The sequence below is a fragment of the Rhinatrema bivittatum genome, chromosome 8, assembly GCF_901001135.1.
Source record: "Rhinatrema bivittatum chromosome 8, aRhiBiv1.1, whole genome shotgun sequence".
Classification (NCBI taxonomy): domain Eukaryota; kingdom Metazoa; phylum Chordata; class Amphibia; order Gymnophiona; family Rhinatrematidae; genus Rhinatrema; species Rhinatrema bivittatum.
Window position 1 is genome coordinate 177,185,554 of NC_042622.1, and position 23,479 is coordinate 177,209,032.

The following is a 23,479-nucleotide window of genomic DNA, read 5'->3' on the forward strand; positions in this document are numbered from 1 at the left end:
GGACACGAGCTGAAGACCTTGATCAACTCACTTTACCTCTGACTCCAGCACCCAGCTGTAAACAAAGGCATTTAACTGCTTTTCTGTGCACTTTCCCGGTGCCCGGAGAAATTAGCGCCTACCTTTCGGTAGGCACTAATTTCTGAAAGCAAAATATGCGGCTTGGCTGCACATTTTGCTTTCTGAATCGCGCGGGAATACCTAATAGGGCCATCAACATGTAGCTATTATGGCCACAAGAACCTGACAATTACCCAAACACTAAGAAGATCCCATACTGCTGATGCAATTAATAGCAGTGGCTATTCCCTAAGTAAACTTGATTAATAGCAGTTAATGGACTTCTCCTCCAAGAACTTAACCAAACCTTTTTTGAACCCAGCTACACTAACCACATCCTCTGGCAACAAATTCCAGAGTTTAATTGTGAGTTGAGTGAAAAAGAATATTCTCCGACTAGTCTTAAATGTGCTACTTGCTAACTTCATGGAATGCCCCCTAGTGCTTCTATTATTTGAAAATGTAAATAACCAATTCACATCTACTTGTTCGAGACCACTCATGATCTTAAAGACCTCTATCATATCTCCCCTCAGCGGTCTCTTCTCCAAGCTGAACAGCCTACCCTCTTCAGCCTTTCCTCACAGGGGAACTATTCCATCCCCTTTATCATTTTGGTTGCCCTTCTCTGTACCTTCTCTATCGCAACTATATCTTTTTTTAGATGCGGCGATCAGAACTGTACACAGTATTCAAGGTGCGGTCTCACCATGGAGCAATACAGAGGCATTATGACATTTTCTGTTTTATTAAGCATTCCCTTCCTAATAATTCCTAACATTCTGTTTGCTTTTTTGACTGCTGCAGCACACTGAGCCGACGATTTTAACGTATTATCCACTGATGCCTATATCTTTTTCCTGGGTGGTAGCCCCTAATATGGAACCTAACATCGTGTAACTACAGCAAGGGTTATTTTTCCCTATATGCAACACCTTGCACTTGTCCACATTAAATTTCATCTGCCATTTGGATGCCCAATCTTCCAGTCTTGCAAGGTCCTCCTGTAATGTATCACAATCCGCTTGTGATTTAACTATTCTGAATAATTTTGTATCATCCGCAAATTTGATAACCTCACTCGTCGTATTCCTTTCCACATCATTTATATATATATTGAAAAGCACCAGTCCAAGTACAGATCCCTGAGATACTCCATTGTTTACCCTTTTCCACTGAGAAAATTGACCATTTAATCCTACTCTCTGTTTCCTGTCTTTTAACCAGTTTGTAATGCACGAAAGGACATTGCCTCCTATCCCATGACTTTTTAGTTTTCTTAGAAGCCTCTCATGAGGGACTTTGTCAAACGCCTTCTGAAAATCCAAATACACTACATCTACCGGTTCACCTTTATCCACATGTTTATTAACCCCTTCAAAAAAATGAAGCAGATTTCTGAGGCAAGACTTCCCTTGGGTAAAGCCATGCTGACTTTGTTCCATTAAACCATGTCTTTCTATATGCTCTATTGAGAATTGTTTCCACTATTTTTCCTGGCACTTAAGTTAGGCTCACTGGTCTATAGTTAGCAGATCGCCCCTGGAGCCCTTTTTAAATATTGGGGTTACATTGGCCACCCTCCAGTCTTCAGGTACAATGGATGATTTTAATGATAGGTTACAAATTTTAACTAATAGATCTGAAATTTCATTTTTTAGTTCCTTCAGTACCCTAGGATGCATACCATCCTGTCCAGGTGATTGCTACTCTTTAGTTTGTCAATCTGGCCTACTACATCTTCCAGGTTCACAGTGATTTCGTTCAGTTCATCTGACTCATCACCCCTGAAAATCATCTCCAGAACTGGTATCTCCCCAACATCCTCATTAGTAAACACAGAAGCAAAAAATTAATTTAGTCTTTCTGCAATGGCCTTATCTTCCCTAAGAGCCCCTTTAACCCCTCGGTCATCTAATGGTCCAACCAACTCCCTCACAGGTTTCTTGCTTCGGATATATTTTAAAAAGTTTTTATTATGAGCTTTTGCTTCTATGGCCAACTTCATTTCAAATTCTCTCTTCGTCTGTCTTATCAATGTTTTACACTTAACTTGATAATACTTATGTTTTATCCTATTTTCTTCAGATGGATCCTTCTTCCAATTTTTGAAGGATTTTTTTTAGCTAAAATAGCCTTTTTTACCTCACCTTTTAGCCATTACGGTAATCGTTTTGCCTTCCTTCCACCTTCTTAATGTGTGGAATACATATGGACTGCGCCTCTAGGATTGTATTTTTAAACAATGTCCATGCCTGTTGAACACTTTTAACCTTTGCAGCTGCACCTTTCAGTTTTTTTTCTATTTTCCTCATTTTATCAAAGTTTCCCTTTTGAATGTTTAGTGTTAGAGCTATAGGTATCAATAGGCTTTGAAAACAATATTCAAATGAAATAAATATATTATTTATGTAAACTGTGCTTTCTCAGCACCCGGGATCGCATTGTACTGTGATCCCAGGATAAAAAAAGGGGGTCCCGATTTAGGTATTGGATGGGTGGGAGGGCTATGGAAGGAAGGTGGTGGTGTGGGGAGGGTGCAAAGGAGGAAATATTTGGTGTTATACTTAGCGGGGAGGACTGGACCAGCCAGTGAATTTCAAGGAGTTGGAGATGTCCTGGCCAGTGGTGGGGGAGGAAGGAGAGGAGTGTGTGTGCCAGAATTTTGTGGTGGGGGTGAGAATTGGGCCAGGAACACACAATTGGGTTTTTTTTTCTTTTTTTAAAAGGATGGCCATTTAACCGGCTGTCTTTTGAAGATATCTGTTTATGTGGCTGCTTATCCGGCCATACATTGCCGGATAACTTTAGGCTTAATTGGTCATATTAAAAAATGTTCACCGATGAGGATTAAATTTATCTGGTTACTGACTATTTCCCCCTAAATTATTAGATTTATAATTCATGCTGTTCAATCTTGGTTCTTGGGGTTTTTTTTAATCATTGCTGTGAGATATCTACAATATATTTTTTACTATGCATTAATATTATATGTTTTGTTTTTGTGTTTAGTGTTGTATATTACAATAGGCCAGCTTATATTGATAATGTAATCAATAAATGTAGAAATAAAATAAATAATATCCATGAATAAACATTCCAGACCACACCTCAGAGTATAATAGGCTGAATTTCATTTTTGCCTTTTTATAGATCACCTTAAGTCCCTTTCCTCCTACCCAGATCTCAAAGTTGCATGTTTTTCGGTGCTTTCTTCATCATTACCAAGCTCCCTGATATCTAACTTCCAGCTGTACACTTACCATCACATCTCCTTTTGACTTTATTCAATGATTTCCTTTTCCCCACCTCCCACAAAAGTGTTTCCTAATCCTATGCCCCTCTTTGATCTCACAAAGACCTGTAGAGAAGAAAAGACCAAACTGGGGTGCAAATTTTAGGTTTCTCGAAGCCCACTCCTTATTGCATGCACGGCACTGCATGACTGCTTAAAAACTCACATCCATCCAACTCTTTCCCACTGGAATCTTATATTCTAGGATTATTTTACTTATTTTAGTATTTTATGGATTGTATATGAAATCTTGTAAGTCGCCTAGAGTTTGTCACCAGGAGAGTAATAAATACAAATAATAATAATCCTGACACACACTCTGTAATTAAGGCTAAAAGGAAGCAATTTTCATGCTATAGTGAGTGTATCTTGAATTCCGGATTTCTCTGAATTTGATTATCAAGCTGTGTTTTATTTCAGTCACACACACCTTGCTATATAATCTGCCCGTCATGTTCAGTCTTAGCATCTCCACTGCATAGGTAAATCTGTAGCATTAGTTCCTCCAGCTGACCTGCAACCTTCCTCCTCAACCCACATCACATAAGTGATGGAAATGGAATAAGAATAATAATAAAATAGAGCAGTAACTACACAATATCATCAAATGTCAAAGACTACTTTATTTACTATTCTACCAACCTTTCTCTCGTTTCAGGCTTGGATTGCTTGCAAACCAAGATCTTGATGCGCCAAAAACAGCAGCCACAAAAAATTCCCCTCCCGTAGACTTACTGGGTGAAATCTGCGGGGCTGACTTGGCTTTGCTTAAAGACACAAGAAGAACATGATAGAAAAATATATACATATATTAAAAAATCAACTTTTTATAAATTGCACTTTACGATCATGCCACATCCCTCAATTTTTAGATGCAAGCAACATCGCTTATGGACATGAACATTTTCTGGAAGACAATGGACTCTTTTGGTATTCAATGCATGCACTATGCCGCAGCAATAATAACTGCCAAAGTGAATATAAGCTATTAGATCTATGACATTATTACATGTTGTTATTTACAGGGAACAGGTAAGCGTATGCTTTTCACATGAGTTGCATTATGTACTTATGATTTTAAGTTCTAATGGTGGAAGCATGCAAAAGAAATGTAATAGTGTGGAAACATGTACTGTACACACACAATTCCCTCTGTAAAAATGTACTCTGCATACACGATGCAGATCCAGTAAGTTTTCAACAACATCCACTTCGTTCTGGTTATTGGATCTTATCCAGTGGGAACTTCTGGCATAAACTCTTCATAAACACATCAATTTGATTATTTTGCCCTAAGAATGAGTGTTCTACCACCATCGCTAAGTGGGCTAGACTAAAATTATGTCTGGGGCTGCATAATGTTAAAAGACAATGCTATATCCTCAGAAAAAGAAAATAACTTCTGCTGACTGTCTCTGAACTGCTGGTTGTGTAGTCACTACAGCGTGCTTACGGGGAAAGAATCAGGATATCCTTTGCCACAGCAAGTTCCTCATCGCTGAAAAAGTAACACTGAAAAGCTGTTTGCTTCTCCTGAAGATGTAAGTCTTGTGTTGTAGCACCATTCCTCTCCTTGAAGCACTAAACCTTAGCCAGAGCTGCATGTGTCTAATGGCTCTATAGAAATGATGAGAAGTAGTAGCTGTGCTGAGGTGCCTATTTAATAAGCTGCCATTTTTTTATTCAGACTGTCATATTTCTCAATAATAAATTCATGCAAGAACTCCTAGACAAGGTATGAGTGCTAATTCAAAATTCAGTAAGGCAATAACAAAAAGACAGAGCACTCCACAGTCAGGGATGTTATTGGGAATATTGTGCAAGTCACCTAATTCTGCCTGTGTAGGTAGTGGTTGCAGTTTGTTTTACAGTTTCCTTATGCCAATGAGTCTTCATCAAGCCTTAAGGGGTCACACTGAAATATTAATTCTTTTCCCCTTGTGATTTATTTCCACCCCCTCATTTTGTATTCCTTTAAAAGTTCTATGGCGCAAAAGCAAGTTACACTCTAGGTCTTGAGCTAAATAGGTTAGGGCTCTTCAGCTTGGAGAAGAGACGATTCAGAAGGGATATGACAGAAGTTTATAAAATCATGAGTGGAATGAATGGGAAAATAGTGAACAGTTATTTACCCCTTCAGACAGTACTAGGATTGGGGGATACTCCTGAAACTAAGAACTAGCAGGTTTAAACAAATTGCAGAAAGCATTTCTCCACTCAATGCACAAGCAAGCTGTGGAATTCATTGTCAGAGGATGTGGTCAAGACATCTAACATAACTGGGTTTAAAAAGGGGTTGGACAAGTTCCTGGAGGAAAAGTCCATAAACATTTATTAACCAGGTGTCTCCAGGAAATTCACCACTTATCCCTGGAAGTGAGCAGTAAGAAACTGGACCCATTGTTTGGGACAAGACACTCTTGGAGACAGAATGCTGGGTTTGACTGATCCTTGGTCTGGTCCAGTATGGCATTTCTTATGTCTTACAGTAGAATGGTCTACTCTTTTAGATGGGCGTACTGTGACAGTACTGCAACTTGAGAAAGCAGGAATTCGGCAGACTTAGCTACACAGGAGAACAGTTCTGTATGAGAGAAAACTTAAGGACGCTGGCAAGATACGGTATGAAATATTATATGGCGGTACACACATGAGCTCTGGATGCTCTTGGTTTAAGTAGTTACAGAGTATTTTAATTATCATTGTTACATGCTTCATTCTTTACCTGCCATCATTTACTATGTTACTATATAATTATCATGGTGACTGAGCACACCAGAGCATTTAAAGGCTATTTGAATTTTTAAAAAATATTTAATTTTGAATTATTTCTGTAGCAAAAACTTATATAATAAATGACTATTGATTCAGTTTCAATCAAAGGTCATCAATTTATAATACAGATCTGGGTTAAGTGGTTCCTTCTACACAGATCAAAGTGACAATTCAAATATACATCAGAAACAAGTTAATAGTAATTTTGTAGTTGTAGTTGTAGTTACAAGTAAATCAATCCTTTAGGATTATTCTCCAAGGAAGTTTTACGAATATGAGTGCCTGGATGGAAAGGGTAATGAAGCAACTACACATTCCCCCTCCTAAATCAAAATATGTAGGTCCCCCCCCAAAAAAAAATATTTCTATCACCAAATACTTGCACTCCCAGAGCCCAAAGGGCATGGGACACTGGAGCTTTTCTTATTAGGACAGTGTATAAAAAGACCCAGTCTCTATCAGGAATAAGATCATCATGTCATATACATCGTACCATCTTAGATCAACGAAGACCATTTAAGAGCACAGACCCTTGTACATTTAGTGATGGTGTTTAAATTGAGGGATATAAGTTCTTACAATCTATTTTGCGTTTACTCTCATGCCCCAATTGTGAAGGCACTAATTATTGGGAGGTGGAAGGGAGGAATCAAGCAACTAAATCATTTGAATTAGATCTTCCAGTTTACAGGTCTTAATCTGTCCAGTTTACTGGTTGAAAATATATATTTTTTGTACTCATTTAGTCATTGCACAGTGACATTCCATGAAGATTAAGAATGATTCTTTGAGTTGTTGACATCATTGGTCAATGCCTTGCTAATGTCACAGAACTTGAAGGAATCATCTTGTATTTTGCATCCTATTGTAGTAGTTTTTCTTTTTAATTTTAACACAGTCACTTTAAGGACGCAATCCAGTTAGTTATTGTCCTCAATATACTTGGGAGTCTGCAATTGCTGAAACTGGCACTTCCTACCCCGTCAAAAGTCTTGAGTTCACTCAGTACTTCCTCCACCATACCTAATCAGAAACAACCTGAATATTCTTGTACCTAAGCAAAATATGGGCCAAAACCCAAACTAAATTGGATCTTTTAAATAATTGAATTTTGAGTTTTTTTGTAATAAGAAGCATAACCATATATCACAGATTTATTGGCCACCTATTTTAGTTTCCTTCTGTTGTCATGTAATGAATGCCTGAAACTCTTACTGGTTACATTTCAAAATCAACACTTCCTTAGGACATATTACATAAATCCTCAAGAAAAACAGACCTTCTCCAAGATTAGCTATGCATAGCTGATGCCATCCAGAATAGATTTTAGAGATACTGGATTAGAATACATCCAGCTTACATGATGCCCATCTAAATAACATTTTGGTGTAATTTTTCAAAGTCAAAACATCTACTGGTGTTCAGCCAGAAAGATGAACCCTGGAATAAACACGAGTTTCAATTTGTTTAAAATTAGTAAATAAACTAAGAAACTGGTATGGTATCTGTTTTGGGATTTTTTTGGAAAGTAAGTGTATTCTGTCTGCACTGCTCAGTTTTCAAACTGAGCAGTGCAGACTATCCCTGCCAGGGAGGGATAGCCATACTGTAATATTTTAAATTGTGAGTGATTATTTTGGAAAACTTTAAAGCTGATCCCCTCCACTTCCTATGTGGGTACAAATTACCTCACAACCTCTGGACCCGATTGGTACATGTTGGTTATGCTGTCTCAAATCATTTTTTATCTGAGATGTCTTAGAAACCGCATCCCCAACCCACAAAAGCACATCTGCAGCAATGTACAAGAGAAACATGCATAACCCTAAGACATGCAATAAAATTAGTTACACCATATGCACCGCGCATGAATGAAATAGGTACCGAGCCATCTGAGGGAATGTGCGACAGGGGCAGCAGAATGCCTTTTTGGTTGGGGAGTGGGGCAAGCCAACCAAGTTCAGCCTCTTCCCTGTGTCCCATGCCCCCACCCTCTTACTCTTTCACCACCTCTCTCTCTTCTCTTGACGCCACTCACTCTTGGGCTCTCTTCCTTTTTGCCCCTACTTTTCCCCTTCCCATGCTGAACAGTGGCAGGAGGAGGAGTGTGATGGTGCTTCAGGCCGCATCCTGCTCTGCTGCCTGGTCCGACTGCTGCTTTGAACCCCTTGGCTCTACAGCAGTGGTTCTCAACCTTTCTAATGCCGTGACCCCGTAATACAGTTCCTCATGTTGTGGTGACCCCCTCGCCCCGCCCTCGCCCTGCGAGGGCGGGACGAGGGTGGGGCTTTGGTCATATGGGGGCGGGGTTATGGATGGGGTTGGATTTTAGTGCATATTTATTTATTATGACATTTATAAACAGAACCACCATTTCTCATAAAACAATAAAATTAAGAAACATAAAGCATCAGTTATAATAGTAAAACCATACTAATAAAAGAATACTTTAAAATTACTGATAAATAGAATTTCTATTAATTAAAATTATATACATTTTTATAATTTCCCAAACACCAATAAAATATTTCAAAACAGCACATATATCAAATAACACACAATAATTAAAACTAATAAGGATTTTAAAAAGCCCCTGCTGTCCATACATGGGAGCTCTTGATTTCCAGTCACCCTGATATTGTCGAGGATTAGGAGGTTATCCTCTCTCTCTCACACATACTCTCACATGTCCATTCTCTCTCACACATACACTGTCACATACATACACATTCATGCTCTTATACCCACCATAACCTCTCGCTCTCACAGACACTGATACACTCTCAGGGTGTAAGACACTCTCTCCCCCCCCCCCCCCCCCCCCACACACTCTTACTCCCCTGGATTTTCTCATACACACTCATGTTCTCACTCTTACTGGCTCCCTCACAACCTCAGAGCCTCTCAGATAAAACTCTATGCAGCAGAAATAATGCTGAATGTTGAGAATTGTGTTATGCAGACTAATCTGGAAAATGCACTAATTTCTACATGAGTCATAATGAATCAGTCCTCAGCTGCAGGCTTCAATTGATTATCCTGGCTCCCTTTAATTTAATGTTTGCCAAATACAGTTCATGTGTAACAGCAATCCTAATTCTCCACCAGATCAAGCTGATTTCACATCCCACTTCATACTTTGTCACCTCCAGCTGAGTAAAACAATTAATCTAATTATTGCCACTGCTGCCACGTGGCTATTGGGGAGGCGCTGATTGCTGCTATTGGCACTGAAGCCCATTCTGCTGCCTCCTCTGTGCAGGCCCCCTGGGTTTCCACTTCCTCCATGTTGATCTCGTACATTGTGAGATCCGCCATAGAGAAAGTGCTACTCTTGCACATTCCCAAAGATTACATGTGCCAATCAGTAAAAAGTAATTTATTTTTTTTTACATCTGCTTCCCTTTATTTTTTTGCCATTTCCTTTTATATTGCCTTTTTTTCTGTTTCTTTTCTCTCCACCTGTCTTCTTCCCTCAAACACACAGTCAGGTTCTCATTCTCACATGCATTTCTCTCTCAAACACACATACACACACAGGATCTCACTGTCACATGCTCTTTCTGTCATGCAATCATTCATACACACAGTCTCTCACTGGCACAGGCTGTCTGAGTCTCACACACAGGCTCTCTCACACCCCCACATGCTGCCTTGCTCAAGCACAGGCTCTCACTGTCACATGCTGTCTCTTTCACACACACAGAGGCTCTCACATGCTGTCTCTGCAAACACACACAGTCTCTCAATTCACTCTCACACACAATCTCTCAACTCATCTCATACTCGCACACACCTCTCTCTCACCTCTGGGCCTCTTCTTTACGGGTTGCCACAGGATGGGCTCTGCAGCGGCTCTAGTCTTCCCGGCCCCGCTGCTCCTCTTCTGCACGCGGCTGACGCGCCTCCTCCTTCCTGCCCGTGCGGCTCCGGCAACATTTGTCTTCCGGGGCAGGGCGGGCAGGAAGTAAGTAGGAGGAGCACCGCAACGTGCTCCCTTTTGGGGTTGGAGGAGGCAGGTCTCCAGCTTCGCCCCGCCTCCCCGCGGCGCCGCGGACCGGCAAAAATCCCCAACGGCCCGGTACTGGTCTGCGGACCGGGCCGTTGGGGTCGGTCCGCAGACCAGTTTTGGTCGTTCGACCCCCGCCGGGGTCGCGACCCACAGGTTGAGAACCGCTGCTCTACAGAGTCCCGTGCGATTCAAAGCAGCAGTTGGACCCAGAGCTGCAGAGATGGAGGACATGACTGATGCACCCACTGATCTCTTCCTCCTGCTGCTGCCTGCCAAATTCGGTCATGGATCTTCTGCAGCAATTCTGCAGGAAGGGTCTGATTTTGGTCGGGCCATGGCCCCCATAACCCACTCCATTCCGACGCCTACAATGTGGGATACTGTCCAACCATGAATGCTCCCTAAGGTTTCCAGGGAGATTTAAGATCAAAGAATTTATTTTTAAAAAGTAATTGAAAAAATGTGATAATAGGGGAATACTTTAGAAATGCTGTGGATGAAGTGAAATCATGCTGAAGCAATTTCTTTCTAAGCCTTTCCAGGCTAGACATGTCAAAGTGAGCAGAGAAGATAAATTGGAGTTTTGACTAGCCCTGAAATGTGGAGCCACCTAAAATTGTATTTGTGTGCTCAGCAAACAAAATGGAAGAGGTTGACCCTGACCTCTCTGGTTGATGAACTCTCTGTATTGTGATTTTTTTCTGCTCAACCCTGAGCCCACTAGAATTTGCCATTTGTATCTTAAAGCTCACAGTCTGTCTGTCTCACTGACCCACTGAGAAAAAGGAGCCTGCAAACCGATAAATCCTGATTACTCTTACACTTGAGCGCCCACCTTCTGAAGCTTTACAAATGATAACCAAACAAGAAGAGGGACCAAAGCTGCTGAATGACTTGTTTCCACTCTGAGCTTGTGCTCGTTACCCCACCTTAACCTGTCAACACTTCATAAATTACAACCAGCATTAGAATTAGAAGACAGGCTGGCCTCACTTTTAAACACAACCAAAATGAACATTTGAACTTTCAGCACGTTCTGCACACTAATGTATTTATAACAGCAGATTAGGTAGATCTGCTTTCATGCAATGCAAGAGACTTAACTTGTCAGGATCCCATCTACCTGACTTAATTAAGGCAGATAAAAGAAATGATGCTCCCAGTTGCCAAAAAGGCACTGTCTTCATGGTGTATGTTCTCTGGGAAAGGTTCTCATAACCTCAGATTCTTGTTTATTTTGCCATGGACAACTGTTGCTCTAGGGACCATATCACCATATTCTGATGCCCTGTACTACCCCAGATGTCATGTTTTCCCATCTCTCTAAAATCCCTATTTCAGTTTCTGGGCATTCTCTATTAAATCTCCTCTTCTTTCTCTTCCCTTTAAACCGAAAGCCATTTTATCACGCCACTTACAGAAACATATAGAAACATAGAAATGACGGCAGAAGAAGACCAAACGGCCCATCCAGTCTGCCCAGCAAGCTTTCACACTTATTTTTTTCATACTTAGCTGTTACTCTTGGCCCTTATAAGTAACTTTTTGGTTCTATTTCCCTTCCATCCTCGCCAACTTAAGAACATAAGAAATTACCAAGGGTCCATCAAGCCCAGCATCCTGTTTCCAACAGAGGCCAAACCAGGCCACAAGAACCTGGCAATTACCCAAACACTAAGAAGATCCCAAGCTTACATAATCTGCTGAGCTACTGAGTATACTGCTTTGCTGAATGCACTCATTCATGTCTGTTGGGTGCCTATGCTAGCCCTAATGTTGATGCACAGTACTGTGTAAATCTATGGTATCCCCCACAACTGTTTCCCTAAAACCGTTGAGCTGCAAATGCAGATAACCCCACGTGATCATATTAATGGAACCAGGTCCAGCTTGTGCCCAGGACAGCAACCACCTCCCAATTTTAAGTGAATGGGACTGTATTTACAATTAAATCCATATCAAAATGTATTTTTAATGAGCATTTCTTGTATTTTATGTTTTTGCTATAAAGCTAATTTGGAAGGCATGCTATTTCGATTGAAGGCGATTGATAGTGTAATTCTACAAGAGAAAACTTGCAGAGATACTTTCACATTTTTTAAATTAAAAGTTCATATGCTGAACACAGAATTAAAAGGGAGAATTCAGGTTAATGACACCAGTCCCAGTTTTTAATTCTTACCTCCAAAGAATCAGAGGAGGCAGAATCTTGTATTCTGTACTATCAAAAGCAGGACTACAAAGCCTGGAATGAGGAGATAAAATTCCAACTCTGACAAAAAGCTTTAAAGTTAGTTAGCAGCTCTGTAATAATCTGTAGTCAAAGTGAGATTCACACAGTGCTCAAAAAACCAACCAACCATATTTTGTCCTGAGAAGAGTTAAGACTGTATCCTAAAGCCAAGCAAACAGAAGCAAGAAGCATGCCATCTAAAAGAGGGGAGGAACTCTTGCTCCCATTTACAAATTAAAGAGGACAGAGGAGTCAGGTGCCAGCAGTTATTCATATATTTACACTTCCATTTATACTCCAGATCAAAGCCTATGGAGCTACAGTTTACGATTCTTGCAAAAACTGCAGTTTCCCGAAGGCCTGATCTAAGTTTCCTCATATGCAAGAAACTCCTGTTTTCAGGAACAAGGTGCTTAATAAAACACTTGAATTCCAAAAGAGCCCAGATATTTAGAGGAGCAGCCTAGTGGTTGCAGCAGGGAGCTGAGAACCAGGAAGCCAGGGTTCAAATGCTGACTCTCCTTGTGACCCTGGGCAAGTCACTTCATCCTCCATTGCTTTGGGTACAAACGTAAGGCATTTTTCTCACAGACTCAGAATGGGAAAGTGCCTTAGTAAATCAAGGTCTTAGACTGTCAGCCGTCCGAGGGCAGGTTAAATACCGACAATATCTGAACAAAATCCACTTTGAAGGGCTGATCAGTCACAAGAGGTGGAATATAAATAAAAGTAAAATGACATTTAAGCGTAATGTGTGCAATGTGACTGTCTGAAATTTTCTCACCCTCTTTACGTTAAAGGTATGTGTATGCTCCAGGAGATGGATACTTTTATCCCCATTGAGAGGTGCTGCTTGGGATGTGCACACAGACTGCAGTTCCAGTGCTCTTGTGGAGAAAAGGCAGGTGCAAATGTCTGCAGATGATCTGTACCCATGGTAAGTTAGAAAGTGAAAGCACACGCATGCTTTTGCTCTGAAAATGGATGCAAACGCCTCAGGTAAAACGTGCCCATGGGCTTTTCCCAATGTGTGCTGTTTTATTATATCACAATGAACGGTTGTGCTACAGCATTCAATACACTCCTCCTCAACATACATTTAACATGGTGATTACATGAATTGCATCAATGTTACAACCTTGAAGAGTACCACGGTAATTAAAACAGATACTAAGATGATGCAATATACAAATAATTTATCACATATAAACAAACCAGTATACAACACCTTTCAGGCTAACTGAAAGCTGTCAAATCTTAGGCCATGTTTAGCAATATCATAGTCATAGAAGAGAGAACTCTTAATTCTTAAGGCCCATTGTGTCTAAACACGCTGATTTACTGGGCTGCCCAGTGGCTCAGTAGCAAGTGCTGCACACAAACCCAAGTTTGATGGCCAAGCTTGTGATCCCTGAGCTGGCTGGGAATGTCAATGCTGTGTAGGCAGTGTTCACAGCCCTTAGGAAGGGGGAGTCTCAGCCACAGCTCAACAGAGACACCTAGTGGCCAAACCTAGGGCCCACATTAGCTGAGCACTGGAAGGATCTGAAGTTTGTGGCCCCTGGCCAAGGGCTACTCCTGCAATGGCTGGGCTGAGTTGAGAAGGACACACAAAAATAGCAGGGGAAAAGTCCCTGGGCTGTTGCGAACGAAGGTCTAAAAGAAGCAGGACAAAACAATCTCCCCAAACAACATGACCCACTTATCACCACACGAAAGCTTAAGAACTTTACTCTATCAAGTCTCCCCAGCGCAAGTCAGAACAAAGCAGGAGCGAGCCAACAGCAGACACAAGCAAGACCCCTCTGCTCCAAAAGCTGAGGCTGAAGCAGCTTGACGGCTCTTCCCACTGCTGACAGTCCTAGAAGAAAGGACCCACTCCGCTGAAAACAAAATTCAATGTAAAATCTTTTCTAAAAAAATGCTTGTTCATGTAATTGTAGATTTAGGCTGCTATTGCATTCCACTATAACTAGAGAAGAGTTCCCCCTCTGGACCAAACAAATCTTGAAATTTCTGGATCTCAATGTACTTTTCTGCTACAAGATCTTGCACATCTACTAATCAAAGCCATATTCCTCCTTCTCAAAGTGAAGACCACGGGACATGTGAAACTACCGAAAAAAAGGCCCATCCTTAACATGCAATTCACTGTCAAATCTGTATTCTTTTTCTTGCCATAATGCTAGGACTCATTAAGACCTTAATAATAACAATGTGTGCCATTAGAGAGAAAACAAAAAGTGTATTTCTTTGTTCTGCAGTTAATGTCTGTGTAGGCGTGGCAAGGAGATTCTTTTTCTTATGAGCTGACAGTGGCATCAAACAAACCGCAAAACAGTCTCGTGAAAGACCAGTGATGACTTTCATATATCCCTCTTCAATCTGGCTCTTTTAATCTTGCTCTCAGCCTAAGAACACTTCTGGTTAACAAGTGCCTACTTCTGGCAACAGTCCAGTTTCTTTTTATTGTGTTTATCATATTATAAATAACAGATGAATATCAACAGATCCAACAATAAATTATCAAGGGGGTCCTACTCCCGACCTGCCAAAGGGGCAATGATTACCACCACCATATGCTGCCCTATAAACGTTGAATGCTGACCCTTTCCACATTATTAGGTGTCACAGCCCAGTCATGCAGGAAAGACTTAAAGGATTTTGGTTGAAAATCAGAGAGCTCATCTTGCATAATCTAGGCAGCTTGGGGAGGGGAAAGGAAGGGGGTTACTGGGTGGCTCAATGGGAGTACTATCTGCTGGCATGACCTGGGTTCAATTCTCTGACCAAATCTCCGTGCCCCAGGCTGGGAATGAAGGGAGGGAGGTGGGGGGCTCCACGTTAGCCAGGTTCCACAGGGAGCCACAGCCCCTGGACCTGGCCAAGGACTGTTGCTGTGAAGGCTGAGCTGACTTGAGAGTCAGAGGGAGAAAAACTCGAGAAAAATCCCTCGGGAATTACGAACAGTGGCTTATGGTGCCCAAGCCAACGGAAGCTGGTTCCAAAGGAGCAGGAGGAAACCTGCTGGCCAAAAAATCAAGTATCACTGCCTATGCAAAAATTCTTTTTGTAAAACTAACATTTTCTTCTTAGCTTAACATCTCTATGTTCAGATTGTTTTCTGATCTTCAGCTTGCTGTGAAAATAGCCAAACCTACACATCTAAGTAAATCTCAGTCTAGTCTTTATGACACAAGTGCAAACCCTGCTTCATTTACTACATGAACATAATATGTACATAATGGAGCGAGGACACATATTTGCTTTGGAAGTTGATGCCCAAATAGCACCAAAAACATTTGAACTGGTCTTGGATCAGCTCATGCAGTTCAAAACAAAAGAAAAATTGTGAGTTGCTGTCAGTGGGTACAGTACATGAACCAAAAGCATGCTGGGATTGAACTGAAAACTCACCAAGGAGCTTTTATGGAAAAACATCCTGCTCCAAACAGGTAAGGCCTTCACAGAGGGGAGGGGGAAAAATGAATACAAATTAGATGAAAACGCATTATTAACACATAACAGTGTAAAAATCATGCTATCAGGGTTTAAGGTAAGCTGAAAGGTCGTAGAAAACAACTTTCATGTCATTTTAATGCCTCCTTGTATGCGACAGACCCCGTTCTACTCCGGTTTCACAAACACGGCGAGCCTATTCGATACTTGCAAGATCATCAAAACTTGATTTTAGCTATAAATGTACAGTAAAAGTCATTGATTTAAGATCAGGAAAAAAATGTTCTTCTAGTCTCACAGCTACAGTACAGAGCTACGCGTCTAATGGCTGGGCAGTAAACCAGAAGTATTACCAAAAATGGATTTAAATAATTTATTGAGCAATTAGAACAGGAAAAGCACTAAAGTAGCCCCGTTTCCTCCCCTTTTGTGATTTATTCCTCAGAAGAAATAAGCAAAGTTTTTTAGTCTCTCTTATGCCGTCACCCCCGTTGTGAGAGATCTAAATAAACTGTGGCCCTGCTGTTGACGTGCAATAAACCCAAATCGGCGCCACCCCGAAACACTTCAAATCAAAATAACGTAGTAACAGTCAGCCCGTGACCTGGGAAGAAGAAAAGGGTTAAAAACAGGAGGCATGGCCATAACCAAAAGTACTGAGTCATGTGATAGAAGCAATTCTGAAGATGAAAGCATGAGCAGTAGCTGACGGAGGGTCTGGCACTGCCTCCATGAACGGAAAGTCGCCGTACTAAGTTGTCACCGAGGGAGAGGCATAACTTAATTCACTGTTTGTGATGTTATCACATTGACTGGGAGTAGTAAAAGGGATTATGGAAAACATGTGGCTAATGTTTTGATGACAGCTTGCTGAAATGTTTCCATTAAATTGTTACCAGTTTCTTTTCCCCAGCAAGCTACGTTTCCCCCTCCCGCCCCTGCAGGGCAGGCTTTCATGAATTCTTTGCCAGGCTAAGGTGCCGAGTGCCTGCTCGGAGGAGATTGTCACTCTGATGCGTCCAGGGACTTGGCGGGTGCCCTTTTTATTCCTGACAAACAGAGACTGATCAACAGAGGGAAGGGATAAAAGTCAAGAAACCATCGCGTTGATTTTTAGGCAATGAAGGTACTGGCACCGTTTCAGGAATGCAATGCCTGGCATTCCCTGGAGTTTCTCGATGTTAGAAAGAGGGTTTTTGGTTTGTTTGTTTTTTTAAATAAATGGGCCATGCTCAAGCGTCCAGGTCTGGGATGCTCATTTTTAAGAAACTATTATGTGTGCATAAAATCCAGGAGTTCCCAAAAATGCATGACTAGGTTAGCCCGGTGTTTGTCAGCCCCACCCTGGATGCACACCTAATTAGTCTGGTTTTGAGGAGATCCATCATGAATACATTATGAGATAGATTTCCGTACACTGGAGATCCTTCTCTCACATATTCACCTAACCAGACTGATTAGGTGTGCCTCTGGGACTGGGATGGGAAACATTGGACTAATCAATAGCGTTCCTCTCGATACTCGTGAGCAAGACAAGTTTCAGCACACAAAGGGAGACAACTGTCCTCTTCAGTGCATTTGGGCTTCCACAAGACGCGGGCCTTTGGCCGGTTTGGGTCGGGGAAGTAAAGAAGCAGGGTACATCTGCATTCTCATTGTTTTCTTCCTGTTCCACCGCCTGCAGAAAGAGCGGCTGCGAGGTATGTGAGGGACTTCTGTACCTGCAGATCGTGAAGGCAATTTTCAAAGGGAAAATGCCCATGGAGCTTCCTTTTAAAGATCAGTGGGTAGTGAAGTACCTGGTGACTTTGCAGCAATGCAGGCTCCTAAGCGCTTGTTCTTACGTATCATCGTGTGCCTCTGTGAGAAATGCAGATTCATTCTGATGTTCTAAATGCTTCCGAGTTTCTATTACCTGCTCAACTCTTTTAGGTACAAGTAGCGATCACGAATAAGAGACTTCGCCATTACAAATGCTCCACAGTTTTCACAAGGCAACAGCAGTTTTCACAAGGCAACAGCAGTATTCATGACAAAATTAAGCATTCAACTCTATTTACTGGACTTTAATGATGCAAAGGGAGACTTTTGAAACATTGTTTTATGTATGATGGCCTGTCATGTGTTTGTGCATAAGATCCTTGTGAACAATGTAAAGGGGTGTGGGGCCTATGATAAACATCCTTCATGCAGAGGGTCTAAGATAGGCCTTCCCAAAACAGTCTTATCCAGTCCCACAACCAGTCAGGTAGTCAACATATCCACAATACCTATGGTATAAGAAATATTCATTGTGAATATCCTAAAAACCTGACCAGCTGAGAGGAAGGAGGGCGTTTCACTAGTACAGGTTTAAGAAGACCTTTTCTAAGGTATTTATAAACCAAACCCTAAGAATTTTCTTTGTGATGGGGATAAATCAGGGCTGTGTCTGGGGAAGGCATCTCAAGGGATGCAACATCTGACTGCCCTTGTCTTTTCAAAATGTGCATCGGAATGGGGTGGGCCATAGAGGGTATGTTCCGACCAAACTCTGGGGCTGGATTGGATAGGAAATGCCACCTGAGGTGGGGAATAGTTGTTCCCCGTGGTATCTCCCATGCTCACCTCCCCTAGGCAGCTCCTGTGGCACTGGCGCTCTGGATGGTTATGCTGGGACTAGCCCTGGGCACACACGCTGCTGCGGTCAGAAAAGTGCACTGCAGTTACTGTCTGGCTTCTCCCAGTGCCAGTCAGCTTCAGCGCCAGGGAGAAGACAGCATGGCCCTGACTGCTCTCAGAATTGCAGTCAATGCAGATGCAGGATATTTTATTCTCCGTGAGTAGACTAAGGGTGTGAATGTTTATACCTGAAGATCACTGGATTCCTACTCACTATTATTATGATATAAATCAAGAGTTGGCAAGAGGGAGTTGAGCTAGGTTGGCTTGTCTCTCACCCCGTCCCCCCAAACCATAAAGACTTTCCGCTGCCCCTGGAAGAGACTGAACTAAAACCACAAAACTTTACAAGTGATCTATAAACCAGCCAAAGCACGCATTCAGACCAAGTTGACATTTTTGGTTCTTAAGACTGAATGTCAAACTTTAGGTTACCTCAGCTTTCATTTTTGTACTTAAGAATTAAATGAAGAATTATCACAAACTAATAATAAACTGTGTAATAAAGATTCTAGTGCTGAAAGAATATATGGAATATATACTCTTAGCAAGCAAGTATAATGCAGATAATGATAATAAATTTCTTGTACTGTGTTTATATTTCATTGCCAAAAACTCTGGGTTGTACTAACTAGATCTGGTTATCTGTTGTGATCAAAAGTAATACCTGAATTTACAGATTGTATTGCTATAATTGCTCATTTTTATTATAATAAAATAAATTGGAAACATTAGGTCAGAGGTGCTGAAACCCCCGGCCAGTCAGGTTTTCAGGATATCCCTAATGAATATGCATGAAATTTATTTGCATGCATAGTGGGGGGGGGGGGGGGCGCGGCGGCATACGACTAGTTTCAGCAGCCTTGCATTAGGTCTTCATTACATAGATCTCATTGTGCTAAACGTGTAAAACAGCATTAATTTATGCGCATAACGGGATTAACAGAAGAGTTTGTGTTCATTAGCAGGATTCCAAAAGCAATGTGAAGAGTTCAGTACCTTGTTACTGCTCCTTTCCAAGCCAAACATATTTAAGGTGTGAAAACATTCAAGTCTTGGGCTGTGCCCCATGGTAAACATATAGTCCATGGGCTTTCCTGGGCAACTGCATTGCGGGAGGTTTGCCCCTTTGATTTCCGTTTTGGGGAAACAATCAGATTAGTGGGAGAGGAACAAGGGTTAGAAACTGATGTCTTCAAGGGATACTTGCAGCCTTAGATGTCATTTAGTAAAAGACCTTGGGAAGAGATCTGGAAATGCCACCAAATGGAAGAATGCTACCCACTCACAATCAGAGTCTCAGAAATTATTAATATGGATGACCATATTGGGACAATGTTTGCCCCTCCCTTCCCTGCTTATTTAGAAAGGAGATATTTGAAAATGCAATGGGACATAAACCCAGTAGAGATACTCCAACAAAAGTCAAGTATTTCCCATAAACAAAAGATGGTATTTTCAACTCTGCAACCTTAATTCTAAATTCCTTAGCACCATATTCTAGCTTTCCTTCCCAATTTATGTATATTTTAACAATTATATGCTGCTTTGGATTAAGGAACCATAGATATAAATAAATACTATTAATACAGCAGAGATATATATGTTAGTAGCCAAAAAAATTCTATTGCAAATAAAAGCTGGTAAAAGAAAAGACCTACTCTATAAAAGGTATTTCTATAGGCACAAAATGTGAGAAAATCCTTTCTAAACCAAACCCTGGCTCTAAAAATCTTTTTGCAGTCTGAAGTGACTCTGTTCAGATAGAAATATTTTGGCTTCCATCCTGTGTGCTTAATCTCCATACACACTGCTCACATCCAGTGCTCGGCAAACAGTGTGAAAAGTGCATTGTCCATACTACCAGAAGGATGAGATACTGATGAAATCCTTGAACTGACAACACCAGATGGCCGTGCTAAAAACCAATGACAGAGCATGTCCCTGGTAAAAAGAATCATGATGCAGATCTGCACGTATGTCAATGTAATTAAAATTACCAGCTAAATATTTTTCACACAAGGCTATTCAAGTAGAAGGCATTCAAAATGCAAGCAAGTTCAATACAGTGAAACCTGAATAATCCAGGCCCTGCACACGGATTAAAGTGCTTCATTAATACTGGCCACACTGCTTTTCTGGATACATAGTAATAATAACAGTAATAACAGCAGAAAAGAACCAAATAGTCCATCCAGTCTGCCCAGCAAACTTCTAATGATAGTATGTGCTGCTCCGTGCATTTACCCACAAGCCATATAATAACCAATAAAAATATTCACCGCCAACAATATCTTTACTGGATGATGAGCCTTCTTGAAAATTCTGACACTGGTGCTTGATGTGCTTTATTTATGGACTTGGCCATAGAAGCAGTCCTATGCTTTTTCCTTTATGTCTGCGTATCAGTACCCCAAACCGGAAAAGTCAGGGCCCACGTTGGTGGTCGTCTGAATCCAATTCCTCCCCCCCCCCCCCCCCCCCCCAGTCAAAGCAGACAGCAATGTTGCAGTTGCATCTAAAATATCAAGGCTGGGTAGTAATTTCATGCCTTCTGTTAAGGGTAGTAACTGCTGCCCCATGCATGTTATCCCCATGCTTATTGGTTCCCCAGATCATAAAAGTCAGGACCCTTGTTGGATGCTATCTAACGCCAATTCCCCTTTTCCATCTGCCATTGAAGCTAAGAGCAATGGTGCAGTTGCATCAAAAGCATCAAGGCTTATTAGTTATAGGTAGTTATCCCCATGCCTTCTGTTAAGGGTAGTAACCACTGCATCAGCAAGTTACCCCCATGCACCCTTTTCTTCATTTCCATCCTCCAGCCTTTAGGGATCCACAGTGTTTATCCCATGCTGACTGTTTTTGTCTTCACCACCTCCTCCAGAAAGGCATTCCAGGCATCCACCAACCTTCTCTGTGAAGAAATATTTGCTGACATTTGTTCCGAGTTGTCCACCTGGCGCTTCATTTCATGACCCCTAGTTCCAACTGTTTACTGTCCAACAGAAAAGGTTTGAAGTTTGTGCATAATTAAAACCTTTCAAATGTTTGAAGGTCTGTATTATATCTCCCCTGCACCTCCTCTCTTCCAGGGTATACAATATTCAGATCCTTCAGCCTCTCCTCATACGTCTTCCAATACAGACTCCACACCATTTTTGCTGCCCTTCTCTGGTCTGCCTCCATCCTTTCTCTATCCTTTTCGAGATATGGGCTCCAGAACTGAACACAGTAGTCCAGGTGAGGCCTCACCTCCTTTTTCTTACTGTTATTCCTCTCTCTTTGCAGTCCAGCATTCTTCTGGTTTTAGCTGTCACCTTGTCACATTGCTTCGCCATCTTCGGATCGCCAGACACTATACCCCAAGATCTCTATCTTGGTCCATGCACATTAGTCTTTCACCCCCATCACATTCAGCTCTTTTAGATTACCACATCCCAAATGCATGACTTTGTACTTCTTGGCACTGACTTTGTACTTCTTGGCACTGAATCCCAGCTGCCAAATATTCAAGCACTCTTCAAGCTTTCTTATATCACTTTTCATTCTCTCTACTCCTTCAGATGTGTTCACTCTGTTGCAGATCTTAGTATCATCCACAAAGAGACAAAGCTTACCTTGATGATTATATTTGGACAACAACCAAGAAGGACTGAATTGCACAGGCTGGATAGGCTGGATAAACATGAGTGGGAGTAGCTTGCTATGACAGCGGTTACTACCCCTAAACAATTAGCTAGATACTTCAATTAGATGTAGCTCCAGCACTGATACAGCTCAAGCACTTAGATGCAGCTCCAGCGCTGCTAACTACATCGATATCAGGGGTGGAAGGGATGGCGGGGTGGAAGGGAAATAGAACAAAAAGTCACTTACAAGGGACAAGAGAAACAGATACCGGTAAGTATGGGGGAGAAAAATAAAGTGAAAGCTTGCTGGGCAGACTGGATGGACCGTTTGGTCTTCTTCTGCTGTCATTTCTATGTTTATGTTTATGCCTTTCACAATATCGCTCACAAAGATATTGAACAGAACCGGTTCCAATACAAATCCCTGTGGCACTCCACTTAACACCATTCTCTCTTCAGAGTAGGTACCATTTACCATTACACGCTGTCTCCTATCAGTCAGCCTGTTTGTAATCCATGCCACCATCTTGGCACGCACTCCCAATCTTCTCATTTTATTCACAAACCTCCTATGCAGGGCCAAATCAAAAGCTTTGCTGAAATTCAAGTAGATCACATCTAGTGCTCTTCCTGATCCAATTCTCTAGTCATCCAAACAAAAAAAATCAGATATGTCTGACAGGACCTTCCCCTGGTGAACCCATGCTGCCTTGGGTCCAGCAACTCACCCGATTGTAGATAGTTCACTATCCTCTCCTTCAGCAGCATTTCCTACCACCAAGATAAGGCTAAGTAGCCTGTAGTTTCCAGCCTCCTCTCTGCTACCACTCTTGTGAAGCGGGACCACCACCGCTCTTCTCCAGGGATCTATTGAACAGGTCTTTCAGTGGACCCACCAGCACATCTCTGAGCTCCCTCAGTATCCTGGGATGTACCTCACCTGGCCCTATGGCCTTGTCCACTTTCAGTTTGCCTAGCTCTTCCCATAAATTCTGTTCTGTAAATGGAGTTTTGTCTACTCCATCTCCATCTGTGGTCTTGTCAACCAGCAGCAGTCCTTCTCCAGGGTCTTCTTTAGAGAACACTGAATTGAAATATTTGCTTAATATTTCTGCCATTTCTTCATTTCTCTCCACACATTGCTCCTCATCACCTTTCAATTTCACTATACCACTTCTGGCCTCCCTTCTTTCTTTGATATATCTGAAAATTGTTTTGTCACCTCACTTTACCTCTCTAGCAGGCCTTTCTTCCACTTGACCTTTTGCTTTCCTGATTTCTTTCTTTGTCTCCATCAGTTTCACCAGGTATTCTTCTCGGTGTCCCTCGTTTTGGGATCCTTTATACTTCTT

General features: G+C 41.6%; 1 protein-coding gene across 7 annotated transcripts in view; it reads right to left on the reverse strand.

The window, feature by feature from the left end:
* BCAS3 (BCAS3 microtubule associated cell migration factor) overlaps positions 1-23,479 on the reverse strand; it is a 969,760-nt gene that overhangs the window by 494,605 nt on the left and 451,676 nt on the right. For 5 of the 7 annotated variants that reach the window (XM_029612007.1, XM_029612009.1, XM_029612002.1 and 2 more), the window contains exons 17-18: positions 15,793-15,837; positions 3,998-4,122 (exon numbers count right to left, since the gene is read on the reverse strand). In XM_029612007.1, coding sequence (XP_029467867.1) covers positions 3,998-4,122; positions 15,793-15,837 — 170 coding nt within the window. The remainder of the gene's footprint in view (positions 1-3,997; positions 4,123-15,792; positions 15,838-23,479) is intronic. The other 2 variants (XM_029612008.1, XM_029612006.1) reach the window with 1 other exon arrangement.